Genomic DNA, 18235 nt, shown 5'->3' with positions numbered 1-18235 from the left:
AATGTGGATTTCCCAGATCTTTATTTTAACTAGTAAAAGAGAAACACTTCAAATTTACCATATTATAAATAAACTGATTATGACACAGGTATTTTAATTTGTAGAAAATTAAAATCAGTCATTTACCGTCCATACAATTGATTGATATGTAAAACAATACTTTTAAGGAATATTATTTCATTTATTTATTTATTTACATACACGTAGTTTATTACACATTATTTTAGACATAAGTCCCAACTCCATGGAACTAAAAGTCCTGTGTGGAGTTGGGACGAATATATGCCTAACATTTTAACAAAATACATATCACCATAATAATTATGGATAACTTATAAAGCGCGATTTTCGTAATATAATACCTCAAGGGCGCTTTACAAAGTGATTATATAAAGATATAAATTTAATTTTAACTTGAAATTTTTAATTTCAGAAAAATAATGCACTTTTTCATATTATTTTTGCACCACATGCTAATAATTTATTCAAATGATTTAGAGAACAAGTGGGTTTTAAGTTTCTTCCGAAACATCACTTCACTCTCACAGTTTCGGATTTCTGCTGGGAGAGCATTCCATGCCGTAGGGCCTGCGACCGCAAATGCACGTTCGCCGAATTTATTGCGCTGTTTGCGTAGAGGTATAATAACTTTTCCTTTCGACGTAGATGTAGCTGATCTAAGCGTAAGACGTCTGTCAGCTAGTTCATCTAGAATGCAGAGTTCCCTTAGATATTCTGGAGCAGAGTTGTGCAGTGACTTATACATAAGCCAACAGAGTTTGTATTCCACCCCCTGTGGAAAATGTAGCCAGTGCAATTTCCGAAGTAGTGGAGTGATATGACTGAATTTAGAGATTCCAAAAATAAGTCTCGCTGCGGCATTTAATACAGCCTGTAGGCGAGTCATTTTCTTCATCGGTAGACCTGCGTAGATACCATTACAATAATCGACTCTAGACACTACAAACGCATTTATTAATTGACGGGCGGCATCAACTGGCAATTTTTTGCGTATGCATTTAATCTGTCTCAGCTGGTAAAAGCATGAACTTGCACCATATATGTAATGTATTTTATTTATTTTTGATATTTGTACAAATAAAATTTTGACACCTAGTTTTACCTTAACTTTTAAGTAATAAATGTACAAACAAAAATAATTTGAAAACATAACACTGTCATAAAATCCAGACGCTTTTCGACGACACTCTGTCTACCTACATGAATGTTTGTTTTTAACAAAAATCATCGTCATCCCACGAAACGATGAGATAGACCCAGCATCGCTATTCTCTTTTGGCAACGCATTAAACTCTTAAGTCCTTTATGATAGAGATTGTTATGAGTTGCTTGGATTCATGTTTTGGGGAGTCTGAAACCTTCACCCCCCCTCGTCGGATAGCGAAAAATTTCGTTTAACATCACTAAAAATGTATTCGGGCAACAATTGACTTTTTAAATTTAAATATTAGCACTAAAGTATTTAAAATTGCTTTACCGAAAACATGTTCAGTGCCGTCAACATGTTAGGTAGAATTTTTGAAAATCTGCCACATCTTAATATAGTCCTCGTTCCCCTGTTCTGAGCTTTCTGCGTGACACCATACTGATTTTCAGTGCTCAGAAAGATATTATACAGAACAAAAACATCATTAAAAAATACATGGCACATCAACAAATAATGAAAAAATAAAATAATGATATTCTAACTACATAGTTTTGAAATTGATTTAAAACGAAAAAAGTTATGCTTGCTTTTCCTAAAAAAAGATACTTTGACTCTCCTGCTAAATTCCCTATTTGGCGAACCAGTCATTAAGCCTTTTTACCGTCGATATATGTTTATGTTTGTTTTCTTCCTTTATTAGGGCCACTACCACAGCATGATAATATCGGCCAAACACAAGTTCCGAGTACATAGATTTACAAATTAGCATTCAAAACAACATTAAAACAACACAAACAGAAATGTATAACAATATGGACACAAACAATAGACAACAAAAGAATATGTACAGAAATAACATAAAATTATATTTGTAATAATAAACATGTACCCAAACAAAAACAATTCCAACATAAATTGAAATAGGCACTATCAGAAAAAACGCACCAAAAATCTGATAGCGCCTGTTGAACAGAAAAGAGATACGTAAAATACATATAAGTACATAAAACTTAATTACTAACAACAAAATATAACAAACATAACATTAGAATAAAGATAAATTTTAACTATTTAAAAAAAAAGTTAACGCAAGAGATCAATTACGAAGTTTAAATACTTTATATAAACTTAGAAATGTAAGAGAAATTTATTGTTAAAAATAAGGAAATAATTTAAACATAATATTTTAATGAAACAAAGATTACATATTACTCGTATTATAACAAGGAACAGTTTGAACGCAAAAAGTATGAACAAATTTGAACAACTAATATAGGTAACTGTTGTAATTGGCTTAGGCCGTATAACAGATAAATTACTGTGGGTTAATTACAATATAATTAATATTATTTAAACAATCTCTTATTCTGGGTAAGCTGATATATTCTCACTCCAAGACTGAATCTGTAATATTATATGATGATGGAGCAGATCCAGACGAAGATACTGAAGGCACCATGCGGGCAGGATGAGCAGTGACATCTTTGTAGACCTGATTTGCCAGTTTGCTTCATCATTTTCCGTAAATTTTTGTGTCTTTTCTATAAATTTATCTCTGACCTCTTAAGTATTCAATATTCCATTTATGGTGTATTTTTGCTTTTAGCTTTGTCAATTTGAATTGACTTTTGGCTATTACCGTGCTGTAGTCGCTGTCTATATCTGGGCTGGAGTTACTTCTGCAGTTTTTTGGTTCTTAAATATGTATTTTATTATTATGTAATCAATCTGTAGTGTTTACCGATCACCTAAGGTCTTCCATGTATAATAATACTTCAAAATAATTATTTGGGATTACTACTAGATTAATCATCTGATACAACTGGTTATTGGTCAAAACTATGTGGATTAGATAACATTATATATATGAATTTAAAACGAAGCTACACAATAAAAATACTCTTAACTATTGTGAACAATTTTTAGTAATTTCACAGTTAAAACTTTCTCACCAATGTTAATGAATAATGAATCAAATCACGTCTTTCGGAAAAGCTATACTCACAATCGGAGCATGAGAATGGTTTCTCACAAGAATGAGACAAGATGAATACTTTTAATAAACAAACTAACAAACCATCAAGCCGTTTCCCCGTAGGGGTAGTCAGATAGGATAGAACGTCATAACACTCAATCTTGGCATACAGACCTCGCTTTCTTTACATTCATACATCTTCTCATGCACGCACGCCGATTATTCCTACTTTTTACATGTCCATTTTTAAGTATTTAATGGACTTGTTCGTGCCATGTCTTTCTCGGTCTTCCTCGTTTTCTGCATCCTTCAAGATTTGCCTCGTAGATCCTTTTAGCCATTCTTTCACTGTCCATTCGCTCTACAAGTCCAAACCAACGCAGCACCCCTTTCTTGATTCTGTCAATAATGCATGTCTCAGCCTTACACACTTTACGGATCTCAACATTTGTGCAACTATCATACATCGTTTTACCACACATTCACCTGGGGGATCGCATTTCGACAGCATTCAACCTACTTTCATCATCATTTTTCCAATTCCATACTTCGCTCCCATTCACTAGAACTCCGTTGCGAACTGCTAGTTTAGCCTCCTGCGATAAACATTGATTTCAGTGCACCGTTCACCCTGTTCCCGGCACTCCTCCTCCTTTCAATATCTTTCTCGGCCTTTCCATCCCTAGTAAACATACTTCCCAGGTACACAAATTCTTCTACCTGATTCAGAATATCTCCGCATTACGTAAACATATATACTGACAAACTGACATTTGAAATTGAGAATAGTTTCTCTCCAGGATGAGTAAACATGTGTGATTTTAAATCACTTTTAAGAGTACATCTATACCGACACTCTGAGCATGAAAATAATTTCTCACCAGTATGAGTCAGCATGTGTAATTTAAACTTTTTTGTGAACACTTGTATTGGCACTATGAGCAAGAGAATGGTTTTTCACCAGTATGAGAAAACATGTGCGATTGAATTTTTTTTTTAATTGAACATTTATATTGGCACACTGAGCATGAGAATAGTTTCTTACCAGTATGAGTCAACATGTGCGATTTTAGATTACCTTTCTGTGAACACGAATATTGGCACTCTGAGCATAAGAATGGTTTTTCACCAGTATGAGTAAACATGTGAGATTTTAAATTACTTTTCTGAGAACATGTATATTGGCACTCTGAGCATGAGAAAGCTTTTTTTGCAGTATGAGTCAACAAATGTAATTTTAAATTGCTCTTTTGTGAACATTTATATTGGCACACTGAGCATGAGAATGGTTTCTCACCAGTGTGAGTCAACATGTGTAGTTTCAAACTAAATTTTTTTGAACATTTATATTGGCACTCCGAGCATGAGAATGGTTTCTCACCAGTGTGAGTCAACATGTGTAATTTCAAACTACTTATTTGTGAAAATTTATATTGGCACTCTGAGCATGAAAATAGTTTTTCACCAGTATGAGTCAACATGTGTAATTTCAAACTAATTCTATGTGAACATTTATATTTGCACTCTGAGCATAAGAATGGTTTTTCACCAGTATGAGTCAACATGTGCGATTTTAAATTACCTTTCTGTGAACATGTATATTGGCACTCTGCGCATGAGAAAGCTTTCTTTGCAGTATGAGTCAAAAAGTGTAATTTTAAACTGCTTTTAAGTGAACATTTGTATGGGCACTCTGAGCATGAGAATGGTTTCTCACCAGTATGATTCGACATGTGTAATTTCAAACTACTTCTTAGTGAACATTTATACTGGCATTTTGAGCATGAGAATGGTTTCTCACCAGTGTGAGTCAACGAGTGTCTTTTTAAATTATTTGCTTGTGAAGATTTATACTGGCACTCCGAGCATGAGAATGGTTTCTCACCAGTATGAGTCAACAGATGTAATTTTAAACTGCTTTTATGTGAACATTTATATTGGCATTCTGAACATGAGAATGGTTTCTCTTCGGTGTGAGTAATTACGTGTGATGTTATATTTGTTTTAATTGAACATTTATACTGGCACTCGGGGCATGAGAATGGTTTCTTACTAGTATGTGAACATCTAAATTTGCACTTTGAGCATATGAACAATTTTTCACCAGTTTGAGTCAACTTGCTAGTTTCTGAAGAGTAAAAATTTTTCCGCTTCGCTTGTAAGCCTGAAACAATAACAAGACCATATAAATAAGGCTTTTTATTAGTTAATGTTTTTATAAGTATTGAATTAATGCAATAAGACTCTTTAGACCAGCAAACACGAAATGGAGACAGTTTCAGGCTTCCTATAGTAAGGCCGTCTTTAAACTATCATCATTCCATGTCCGCTCTCTAGTTGGAGCATATAGTGTCCACAAAGAGCCTCCATGAATCTATCTATCGGCTGCCAGCTTCTGTGCGTCCTCTCAAGGACGTCGAGGACCTGACGCCTTGTAAAGTCAGCAAGCGTAGTTAAGGCTTTCCGGAGGCATCCGCAGTATATGGCCCAGTCAACTGTATCGCCTCCGCTCGATTAGAGTAGTTATTTGAGGATGCTGCGTCCGTTATCTTATTACATTAATCCTTACAAAGTGAAACCACCGCACACCCAAGATTTTTACTTACTTGAGGCGAATTCATTTCTACAAGAGGAGTCCAAACATTCTTGTTTAATGTCAGGATAATGAATGTCCATCTCCGTGAATTTAATTATATCACTGGTTATCCTAGGCAGGTCAGTACTGGTCCCCGGTTCAGCCTTCACGGTAGCAACACCTGGATCCTCACTTCCGTGTAAACATGGCGCCCCTTCCCCAGTACGGAGAATATCTCCCTTTACATCGCCAGTCCCCGGTTCGGCCTTCACGGTAGCAATACCTGGTTCCTCGTTTCTGAAGGGATATAGCACACCTTCTCCAGAACGAAGAATATATCCTTCTACATCGCCAGTTCCCGGTTCAGCCTTCATGGCAGCAACACCTGGCTCCTTGTTTCCGTAAGAACATGGCGCCCCTTCCTCAGTATAAAGAATTTCTCTTTTTACATTGTTAGTCTCTGGCTCAACCTTCACGGTAGCAACACCTGGCTCCTCACTTCCGTGGGAACATGGCGCTCCTTCCGCAGTATAAAGAATATGTCCTTTTACATCGATAGTCTCCGGCTCAACCTTCACGGTAGCAATACCTGGCTCCTTTTTATTAAGGAGATATGGCACACCTTTCCCAGTACGAAGAATATCTTCTTCTACATCGTCAGTTCCCGGTTCAGTCTTGATATTCACTGAAGCTATTTCCATTGTTTACCCTACGAGAAATAAATAGTAAATATTTGTTTAATCTCAAAGTAAATATCATGGAAATTAATTAATAAAAAAACTAGCAAGAAAACTAGTAGAATCTCGAGCACCTACAAATATCTCTTTGAGCCTCATTTTGTTTGTGCGAAGCAATCTATACGTAATTAAAAAGAGTCTGTCTCTCAAAACAATGCTACCAAAACCAACCAAAATATGGAGATATATCAAATATCTGGGCAAAAAGTTACAGATGACATAAGATACGCAATGAATAACAAAATGCTAACGTCGATAACATTACTTGACTTCAGCAGCGCTTTCTACTCTAAAACATTTAAGTTTGTAAGTGAAAATTCTTGATATAAGTTCATTGTAATTTATTATGGAAATAAAGACAAGTGATATTTTAATCCACTAATTCGGAATATCCAGTAACCAGTTTCATCACTTTTGCTACATCTTCGATACTGGTATTTTTATTAAGGAGTTCAATGGTTTTTTTTTTCACAAACTTTCTACTCTGTCAATTTTGATCTTTTATTAGCTAGGCTCAAAACACTAAATATGACACAACCGGTTATAAAATAGTTTGGATCGTATTTAGGAGATAGACAGCAATGCTTCAAGAGACAAGATCATCAACCAGAATGGATTGATATTGTCGCTGGAGTACCTCAAGGCAAAGCTTTATCACCATTACTATTTTCCCTGTTCATCAATCCGATAGCAGAATGCCTCAATTGTTCATATTCATTCATCGCAGACTTGAAAGCACCAGAGAAACAATAGAATCGATGTCTAATACACTAAATAGTGTGTCATCATGGACAGAAGAGTATGGTTTACTTATAAACCCATCTAAAACACAAATAATGTTAGCGGGTGTCAAAGATTGCTTAGTAAGTAAAACGTATCTTCTCTTAATCCTCTTAATGTCAATGGTACCGATATCCATTACAGGAAATACATAAAAAAATTAGGAGTACTTATGGATGAACATCTCTGCTGGCGAGCACGTACCAATGAATTAAGCCGAAAAATTCTTTTCAGTCTACACACACTTAGAAGATCCTACGCATCGGGGGACGTCGAACCTGATGCAGTGCCATGGAGGAACCGTCTGAGACCACGGATATAGCGGGATACGGGCACCACACCCCGGAGATGGGAATTACTTGGTCATACATTGGTTTGCATAGAGTCAAGTAATCTTATAATATAAGAAATCACACACTGATTTGAGTCTAGTGAACACTTTATTTTACTTTTACAAATATAAAAACAACATTTTTGTGACAATTGTTTCGCCTTCGCTTTCGCTTCATTAATTATCTCACAATACTTCAGGGTGCCTAGTATGACTAGACAGGTGCCATATTTATAACAACAATTCATGGACAGGACTTGTAATACCGTATTAAACAGACTTAATTCAGACGTTATTCCCACGTATCTCATATATTTAGTATAGGGTATAGTTCCTATGGAACAAACCTTTTGAACTTTTTCAAAGATGGTGAATGGTAATTATAATTATTTATTTCATAAAATATATATTTTTTTGTTCACTTTGCCCAGCTGTACGAAACAGTACTTATGATTTTTTTGTTATATTACTTTGAAATATTTTATTATTTAATTTGTTTTTTAAATTTATTCTTGAATTGTTTAAACTTTCTACTAAATATGTTATATAATTTTAAGGTTATTTTTTTTTTAATCTTTTATAATTTTAAGGTTTATTTTTTTTATAAATCTAGGGTAAAGGAAATTTATGTTAAAAAAATATTAAGCCAAATATGTGAGTTTTATAAATTTTTGTAAAAGGCATATTTGCCGTTTATATTAATAAAATTAAATTGAAAAAATACATTCACGTACGTCGATAAATACTTTGTTATATTTTTTTTCCGAAATTCAAATATAAATACCTAAATTCCCTTTTACTAAATTATGACTAAGCTTTGCCCTTAACTATCGGTTTTTCCCTCAATTATGTTTTTTTTTTCTTTAAAGGAATATCCCGCTAAGCCTCTATTTTGAGGCTTGTCAGCAGGTGGGATAGAGGGGATATGGAAAAAGGTAATGAAAAATACACCACAACACCCAGACCAATTGAGAAAAAAATCTTTCTTGGATTTTTTTCTTGCAACTGGCGGGAATCGAACCCGCGATGCCAGTTTCACAGATAACCGTCTAACCAACTGCGCCACGGCTGCCTGTGTTAATGTACATGCTAAGTTCATAAGATTATTTCTATTTTTTACTTAAGAACCTTGAATTATATAACTATATAAGGACATTCGATCCATGTAATTTTCAAATTCGTTTGAACGTGTCCTAACAAGGCGAAACAATTATTACGAAATTTTAGTTTTTACATTTGTAAAGATAAAATAAAGTGTTCAGTAGACTTAAATCAGTGTTTGATTTCTAATATTATAAGTTTAAATATGGAGTTCTACAAAATAAACACCAAATCAATCAATCAAGTAATCTTATATGGAATCGTATGAATAATATTTTAATTCTTACTAGGGATACAATTGAGTTTAAATAGAGTCTGATTACTTTACATAGGTCCAGGTTATGTGGGGGTGAGTTGTAAGGAATGTAGCTATATTGTTGGTAACAACAATATACCTACAGTCGTCTGCATACAGCTTGGCAATTCATTCTAGATTTGTCTCTCATAGTAAACAGTCGCTCTCTAAACATAGTAATAATAAGTATTAGAAATAACATTAGTCAAACATATGCAGTCTTATTACTGATTTTATATACCACCATATGGTATAACAACGTGTAACGTAAAACGATGTATTTTGTCATAAATATTTTTGAAAAGAATCTGAATACATTATTGTTTTATTTTTGTATCACAACAGGCCAGAGGCCCAACAGTAGTGAATTACATCACAAAACACCCAGGCTTGAGAAACATCACATTGAATTTTTGTGTTCTCACCGGGAATCAAACCCGGAACCTTCCGTGAGTGAGTCGAGCGTCTTGACCACTGCACCACGGAAGCCACCGTTGCTTTATTTAATAGCTTTACTCATGAATAATAGGAAGATAAATAAAAACGCGACAGTGATGGCTGTCTACGGTTAATGCTACTGTATTATATTCAGCGTTACCCCCACGTGACAGTATAGCCGCAAAATACACCCGACGATAAAAGAATGACGGTTGGATACACCTTTGCCTACAAGATGTGTCCGGAAAGCCAAATCATATGATTTGTGGTCAACCATCGCGGCTGCTTTATGTAGCCATCGAACAAGAAAGAAATCTAATATGTCGGATTAGCTGTCACCTGTCATACCGAGCGGGGCCCACACGTGAAAGGAAAGCGATATATGTTGTTCTACTTTACATAGTGGAATTGTTACTAACTTTTACATGTAAACACTTAGTTCAATCGTCAAATTATATGATAAATTATGTATTTTGTATCCTCGATATACGGAGCGCGCCGCTTAGCGCTTGACATCCACAGATTATACTAATATAGATTGATATCTTTCGGAATTTTCAATAATAGAATGAAATACCATAGAACGGCAATGAAACTTTAAAGTATAATGCACTATTGTTTATAGTAAGATTATGCTAAAACAAAACCAGGATATTTGAAGAATGAATTTAATGTGGATTTCCCTGATCCTCAGTTTACCTAGCAAAAGAGAAACCCATTAAATTGAATATGCCATATTACAAATAAACTAATAATAAATTTTTCGATTTATGGAAAAATTTAAACATATCATTTCTCGTCTATACAATTTATTGGTATGAAAAACAAAAAAATTAAGGAATACAACACTTGTCAATGTAAATTTGCTTAAGACATTTAAAACAGGAAAAAATACGCAATCAAAGGACATGGCACATGGCCCAACCTCCTTCTAGTCCATAGACTACACACAGCGAACATTCAATACAAATCAGCAACTTTAAAAAAAAATTGAAATACATTAATTCTTAAATAATGATTATTACTTTAATTTTTCATAAGCTTTTCTGCGCATTTGCCGATATGCATAAAGGGATTGTTGGAGTTGACAGAGATAAATTATGGAAAGTGTTGTCGGAGTATGGAGTTAGCGGAAGTCTGACACGGACTATTGCTTCTCTGTATAAAGACAGCACAGCATGTTTTAGGGTAAATGGAGAATACTCATTGTGGTTTGACATTAATGAAGAAGTCAAACAGGGATGTTTGATGTCACCAAAGACTTAAGAATGGCAGCAAAAATGGGTGATTGATCTGTGAATTGCCTTTTATATGGCGAAAAACGATTTTAGAATGCATGCATAAGCTACCTTTTATTGTCTAAGGAAATATGACCACATTTCTGATTATTGTGGGCAACTGAAATGGCTCAAAATTAGACAGCGGAGAGACTATCACTCCCTCTCACTTCTGTTCAATGTACTTCATCGTCCTAACGCTCCTATATACCTGCGCAAAATTTCAACGCTTATCAGTTCATGGTTTACCTCTTCGTTTTAATTCTCATGGAATTTTCTTAATATCCATCCACTAATTCTCTTTCTTCTCTAACACCATTTCTTATAGTATCCATGCAGCTCGACTGTGGAATCATCTCCCGTCCACCATCAAAAATGTTACTACAGTATCTTTGTTTCAATCTCGTCAGAAGAAACATCTTCTTTCTCTTCCTTAATCTCTTCTCCTTTCCTCTTTCCTCTTTTTTTTCCTATTGAGTAAAAATTTTGATTTAAGGTAATTTATAAACATATAAGTTTATTTCTATTTTTATATACCTTTGGATTTTTAATCTTTATTAATAAAAATAAAACTATTATTTTATTGGTTGGTTGGAAGAAATTGCCATTTGGCAATAAGCCCGCCAATGTACAAATAACATTACGTACAAAAAGTTAAATAAATAAAGAGGATTCCGTGCTTTCTGCTTACAACTAATCAGAAGTGCAATCTGGTGATGGAAGCATTTTGGTGATGAATTTCGATAAATTGAATGTGACGGTTTTTGAAAGAAATGAAAGTGAGACTATATCTGCTTATCCTTGCGAGGAAACGGCGTAGTGTTTGTTTGTTTGTTTGTTTATTATTTCACATAGTTGGAGAATTGAAATTGTGCCATTTTTATAAAAATCACCTCAAGGACGCAGTATAATTAATAAACATCCCAGCACGTCTTGCGGCTACAGAATGCATGAACGATTGGGATTCTTGTTCCTCGTTTACAATAATAATCTAATGTTTCCTCAAGAAATTGGATACAAAGCGATAATCCCTTCTTCCTTAGTTAAAAAATCTGATTTTTAGTACACGTTTGATAATTTTATTGATTATCTTTTACTTTATTCGAATTATAATTTAGCCAGAAAATTGCTAGAGAAAATTATATAAAAAATCAATAAAGCATCAAACAAAAAATATTATGATAGACATATTAAAATTGGAAAGTACAAAATTGGTTTAACTTAATTTATTGACGAACTAGTTTTTTGGAAAATCAAAAAAATTAACCGGACCCCTTAAAACAATAAAAATTAAATCTCCTGAAAATTGAAATAAAAAATAACTTCTTAAGCGTTCATTTTTTCAGACGGAAAACTTTCTTACCAAAAACCAAAACTTTATCTGTACATTTGTCGATCTCCAAAAAGCATCCATCCATCCTCCATCAATTCGATAGAGATAATTATGAAAAGTATTGTCGAAGTTTGGGGTGAGAGTCAAACAGGAATGTGTCATGTCACCGTGGGTGTTAATTATAAACATAGACAAAAGTATAAAAGAACTGAAAGATTTTGAAATGAAGATGCGGAAAGGGAAGGAGAGCAGACATTGGTTTTTTTACATTTAATACTTCGTAGGTAAAATAATTGCACAGTTTGCGTTGTTAACATATGGAAATAAAACCAAATTGTTGCACAAACAATACTATGCTTTTGAATACACAACTATAGATAAACATACATAGCACCGCTCGTGCAAAAAGAGTTTACAATAAATACGCCATAAACTACTCGGTTTACTTATGAAAGGCTGAGACAAGCATTATCGACAAAACCAATATGTACGGTGCGATTGTTAATGGCGCAGACAACGAGGAAGACCGATAAAAATATGGCATGACCGAGTCAACAGTCTATAAGCAAGGTCTGTATGGAAAGAAAGAGTGACAGGGCGTTCTGTCCTCTCTGCCGACCCTTATACGGAAACGATCGTTAATTGTTTGTATATGGCTGTTACATGCTGAGACAATCAGGTAGGTCCCTAAATTTATTCTCTATGGTTATTCTATGCAACCCTGATCTACTGCAGCATCTAAAATGTAGTATTATCTGAGCCTCTTCTGTCAAACACTAAGCTGCACGCGTTCGTATATCTAGGATACAAAATACATAAATCACAATATAATTTGACGATTAAACTAAGTTTTTGCTCTTAAAAGTAAGTAACGATTCCTGTATGTAAAGTAGAACAATATATTATATGGTTTATCTTTCACGTGTAGTACTAATGACCACCATTTCATAAAAAAGGCTTTACCATAAATGGAGGCCAGAATGCTGACGGTTCACGTCCTTGCGCTCCTTGACTTCAAGACTTGTTGTAATCTAGCTCTAATATGTTACTGAAATTTAGTTATACGGAGAACTAGAATCCCGACCTCCCATGCGCTTGTGCATTATTTTATGTATTTTGTACAATTTTCATGATATTTACTTTGTATTTCACGAAGGAAACACAATGGAAATAGCTTTGGTGAATATTAAGACTGAACCGGGGACTGGCGGTGTAGAAGGAGATATTCTCCGTACTGGGGAGGGGGTGCCATGTTCGCACGGAAGTGAGGAGCCAGGTGTTGCTACCGTGAAGGCTGAACCGGGGACCAGTACTGACGAGCCTAGGATAACCAGTGATATAATTATATTCACGGAGATGGACATTCATTATCCTGACATCAAACAAGAATGTTTGGATTCGTCTCGTAGAAATGAAATCGCCTCAAGTAAGTAAAACGTATCTCTGTCGCGAGTATAAACATGGTCCAGGCACGAGCTGACTGTCCTCTGCTGTACAACTGCTTCCCTCGTTACGTCGCAATACATCTTATCCAACAATCCAAGTGAAGTTATCATGTTTTCTTATCTTAGAACGGTTCCAATATTATAGTCCAAGAGGTTTATATTAATATTATATCGCCCATCAATGGGATAGAATCTTTCTCGAAGATGTCCCTGAGTACTTTTTCCATTACGTCGATAAATTAAATCTTATTTTGATTTAATAGTTGGTCTGTAGTGAAGGTGTTCAAAGTAGGGTCGCAGTGAGTCACATCTTGCTGGATGATGTGATTTTATAAAATGCTGCGAACGCCCAGTTGCATTCCACCAGCAACACTACTGACTAGTCCAACTCGTTAGCATCCACGTTGCAACTCTGGGCAATGGGTTCACATCATAACGGTGTGGTCACAGCAGATAGCGAGAGGGTGAATGGCTAGATTTTGGCGCCTCAAAACCAAAATCAACCAGCTAAGGTAGGTAACCCCGACAGAAAATCTATCATAGAAGGCAACAGGTTACTCTAGTCATCTTTTCCCAGGAATCACTACGGCGAGTACATCAATAATCGCTCGTCCTGGATGCAAAATGTAAAATTAGCGCAGGACAGATATTTATGCTTTCGCTGTAGTGATCGCCAACGTCGGGCGGAACCGGCAAGGCTCTAGAAGAAGAAGTATGTAATAAGTCATTTTTTACCCCATGCTTTAATGATAATACTCCATATAGCCTTCGCACACGTCTCTGATATTTTGCATTTTTTTCTTGAAATCTGATATTATCTGAATGGTCTGACAAATAAATGGTCAAATAACTCTCCTTTCATAGTCGTCGAGTTTGCTGGAAAATCTTATGTTTCTGCCTGAGTCTCTTCTCTCGGAGTTTATATAATATATTGGAAGACTAACAAACTAGAAAGGTGTAATTTTCTGGCTGTTTTATTTATTTCTATTGTATAAATAATAATGTTATACACGACACCTCGCCGTGTATATAGTTAGGGGTGGCTCTGTAGCTGCTGTAGTCCGGCTATCTCGGGTGAGATAGGCTCCTCTGGCTGGGTTTGCGGTGATATACTCCAAGAAGGGGAGACGGCGGAATCGATGGCGGAAAGGGCGTAGTTCCAATAAAACACGCTTAGTCTTGATTTATACACAACTTTATTCACAAAAAACACACAGGTTCTATTAAATTATTTGCACCGTGTCGCTGTCAGACAGGGTGCGGGACAGCATACCTAAGCCGCAGGAGAGAGCGAGAGGGGGTCGGGCTGCCCCGAATTAACGCGTAGGACGCTCTCTCATTGGCTGGACATTTTTATATTTTATTTTTACATCAGTACTTTTAAAGTCATATAACACCCTCGGTATACATTTGACATAAAAATGAAGTATGTAGGCATCATTCCTGTGTCCCAATTAATACATAAATAACACGGGAAAAGATCCTACATACCGATTAAAAGAGTGACACACGTTTTAGTGGGATTCAGTGAGGCCTAGTACCTCACAACCCTATACATATTTATGGCTAGAGTCTCGATATTCTAACGTCTGCCCTCGCAAGTGACATAATTAACCGTCTTTATTAAAGGGGCAGCTTATTAGATTACAAAATCGAGACTTCTAGCCGAAATATAGAAAATATACATAGAAAAACTTGTAAAAACACTGGTGCCGGCCGCTCTGGTTGAAGCGCCGCGTGTAGCCTTAGCGACGATTCGCGAAGCTTTAGCTGCCATCGAGATCTAAGGACTTCTCAGCGCTCAGTCGAACATGTTTCCTCGTGTAAAAACCGCCTACGTCTATGACCCCCAACAAGGGCCGCTAGGTTTGATGATATTTTAAACGATCGGAACTTACCGCCGCATTCCGCCTTTTTTGCCATACGGGCGGCGATGTCCGATACAAATGTATTAAAAAAGTATTCAGTAAATTAAATATGATTTCATTATTACATTATGTTATGAGAAAGGGATGCGTTATAAAGAAAAAAGTACTAAATTGAAAATCTTGACATTCATAATCCCTTCAAAAAGGTTTTCCCTTTCTGTTGCAACAAATTTAGATCTAAATAACTCCCAAGGGAGGAAATCCAGCCTGCCTGCGAACATTCAGACATACTCAACACATTGTCTAATTAATTAAGTTTTGAATTAGAAACAGTCTTACCATAGAAAGTCTGAAATTGTATGCTGGTTGGAAAAGTCTATTTCATTGACAACCCTTTGGTAAACTTGTATGAAGTATAGTTCAATTTTTTTTTGTTGTTTCAGGTTTACAAGCAAAAGAAATGGATTTTAACTGTTCAAGTACTACTCATTCTGGTGAAAAAATATTTTCATGCTCAGTGTGCCAATACAAATGTTCGCAAAGAAGTCATTTAAAATCACACGCGTTTTCGCATACTGGTGAGAAACCATTAGCATGCTCAGAATGCCCATATAAATGTTCATCAAAAAGTATTTTGAAAAAACACACATTGACTCATACTGGTGAAAAACAATTCTCATGCTTAGAGTGCCGATATAAATGTTCACTGAGAAGTAATTTAAAATCACACATGTTCACTCATACTGGTGAGAAAGCATTCTCGTGTTTGGAATGCCCATATAAATGTTCATCAAAAACTATTTTGAAATTGCACATGTTTACTCACACTCATGAGAAACCATTTTCGTGCTCAGAGTGCCAATATAAATGTTCACGAAGAAAATATTTAAAATCACACATGTTCACTCATACTGGTGAGAAAGCATTCTCATGCTCAGAGTGCCAATATAAATGTTCACTAAGAAGTAATTTAAATCACACATGTTAACTCATACTGGTGAGAAACCATTCTCGTGCTCAGAGTGCCAATATAAATCTTCACATAAAAGTAATTTCAAATCGCACATGTTGACTCATACTGATAAGAAACCATTTGACTGTTCAAAATGTCCATATAAATGTTCAAGAAAAAGTCTTTTAAAAATACACATGTTGGCTCATACTGGCGAAAAAACAATTTCTTGCTCAGAGTGCCAATATAAATGTTTACGAAGAAGTTCTTTAAAATCACACATGCTTACTCATACTGGCGAGACGCCATTCTCCTGCTCAGAGTGCCAATATAAATGTAAGATTAAAAGTGGTTTGAAGAGACACATATTAGTTCATACTGGTGAGAAACCATTCTCATGCTCAGAATGCCCATTTAAATGTTCACTAAGAAATAATTTAAAATCACACGTTTTGACTCATACTGGTGAGAAACCATTCTTATGCTCAGAATGCCCATATAAATGTTCACGAATTGCTCATTTAAAAAGACATTCGTTGACTCATACTAGAGAGAAACCAAATCATTTTCCAAAAGACGTGATTTAATTCCTCATTCACTAAATCACATTGGTGAGAAAGTTCTCACTGTAAGATTATTAAAAAATATTTATGATAGTTAATTAAAAACACGCGTAATTTTATTTCATTTTTTTTTAATGTTATCTAAGACTCTTAGATATTAGGCCAATAGCCAGTCTAATTATTTATAATATTCAAAGCATTAACTTTGAATTTGAAAATTTTAATTTTACTTAATGTTATTTAATATTTGTATATAACCACTTACCGACTTTTCTATGTCTACCCGTTTCAAAACGTACCCGTCTCTTCATCGGGACACAAGTTAAACCAACAAGCAAACCAACAAAACAAACAACATATGGTCACCCTATTAAACTTATTAAGCTTACCTCCCTCCACCATCACTCCCTTTTTTTAACTATTTCTCAAACAACATAGAATATTTTCATAATTTAATCAGTGCACGTTTGTCCTTATCAGTGCATCTGCTTATTAAATGCATGTCGTGTTGGTTTTGTATTTTTGAGCAACAACTAAAGTGAATGTGGATAGTGGGTTTTGCATGTTAGTTTGCATATTGGTTTAATCGGTGTCCTAACGAAGAGATGGGCGCGTCTCGAAACCTGTAGACCTATAAAAGCCTGTAAGTAGTTGTATACAAATATTTTATAACATTTAGTCTCATTATTTTTACAATTTTGAACTACGTATATATTAACAAGTAGAATTGAAAAACATTTACTATCAAATTAATGTTTATTCATTAGACTATAGTCCTTAAAATATAGCTAATTAATTTAGCTTGATAAAAATGACAGCTGTCAAACTAATGTCACTAGTGATGGGAAATTACTGATCACTGATCCTGTACCGATCAATCGATTTCATCAGTTTTTTCATGCAAACATGAGACTCTGTTTCTGAAAATTGATATAAAAAGGCAAAAACAAGCTTATTCTAGTGGCTTAAGACAATTATTCACCAAAAAATAAGACATTTATCCTTTTTTCATGAACAGCATCAAATGAATTCTTTTTTATTCGATCAATATACATTGATCGATTTGTCCCATATCTAATGTTTTGCAAAATGATCTTATCTTCTTTGAATGTCGTTAATAATTAGGTTTATTTAGTTTTTTTTTAGTTTTAAAGCTGATTTTATATGTTTATGTTGATTTATATGTCAAGCATTGTATTACAAAAATAAATTAACATGCCAGAAACAAATGATTTTTCGTGTGTCGATATAAATCACTCCTAAGACGTTACCACAAAGTTATGTTGTAACTTTTGCTGACAACTGTCATTCTAAATAAGCTATATTTTAAGGACTATAGCAAATATCTTAAAAATTTAACAATTTAAAATCGGAGGATCGTGTAATATAAATTCATT

The 18235-nt window shown here is 34.8% G+C and overlaps 1 protein-coding gene and 1 long non-coding RNA gene across 3 annotated transcripts; one reads left to right on the top strand and one right to left on the bottom strand.

The window, feature by feature from the left end:
* Positions 1–3960: 3960 nt before the first annotated feature.
* Positions 3961–9940, bottom strand: LOC148278128 (uncharacterized). Of its 2 annotated transcripts, XM_088231851.1 has the most exons (3): positions 9820–9940; positions 5750–6427; positions 3961–5307 (listed from the first exon to the last, which is right to left on the bottom strand). In XM_088231851.1, exons 2-3 carry the CDS (start codon positions 6417–6419, stop codon positions 4079–4081), a joined length of 1899 nt encoding a protein of 632 aa, XP_088087977.1. In that variant the 5' UTR covers positions 6420–6427; positions 9820–9940; the 3' UTR covers positions 3961–4078. The 2 variants fall into 2 exon arrangements, with proteins under 2 accessions (XP_088087977.1, XP_088087978.1); XM_088231852.1 differs by lacking the exon at positions 9820–9940 and having other exon boundaries at positions 5750–6565.
* A 2858-nt stretch (positions 9941–12798) lies between these two features.
* Positions 12799–16680, top strand: LOC148278127 (uncharacterized). The gene is made up of 3 exons (XR_015823271.1): positions 12799–12874; positions 13167–13436; positions 15767–16680. It is a non-coding gene; the product is annotated as an uncharacterized LOC148278127 (long non-coding RNA).
* The last annotated feature ends 1555 nt before the right edge of the window (positions 16681–18235 follow it).

The sequence above is a fragment of the Micrasema longulum genome, unplaced genomic scaffold, assembly GCF_059751315.1.
Source record: "Micrasema longulum isolate JH-2025_06_02 unplaced genomic scaffold, ASM5975131v1 h1tg000927l, whole genome shotgun sequence".
In the NCBI taxonomy this organism is placed as follows: domain Eukaryota; kingdom Metazoa; phylum Arthropoda; class Insecta; order Trichoptera; family Brachycentridae; genus Micrasema; species Micrasema longulum.
This window is presented reverse-complemented; position numbering and strand designations above follow the sequence as displayed.

Excerpts from the sequence above, each read along its gene's own strand:
- LOC148278128 (XM_088231851.1), bottom strand. The coding sequence starts at position 6,419 with ATGGAAATAGCTTCAGTGAATATCAAGACTGAACCGGGAACTGACGAT. Across the intron at positions 5,308-5,749 it reads TAGAAATGAATTCGCCTCAA|GCTTACAAGCGAAGCGGAAA; the intron begins GTAAGTAAAAAT and ends TTATTGTTTCAG.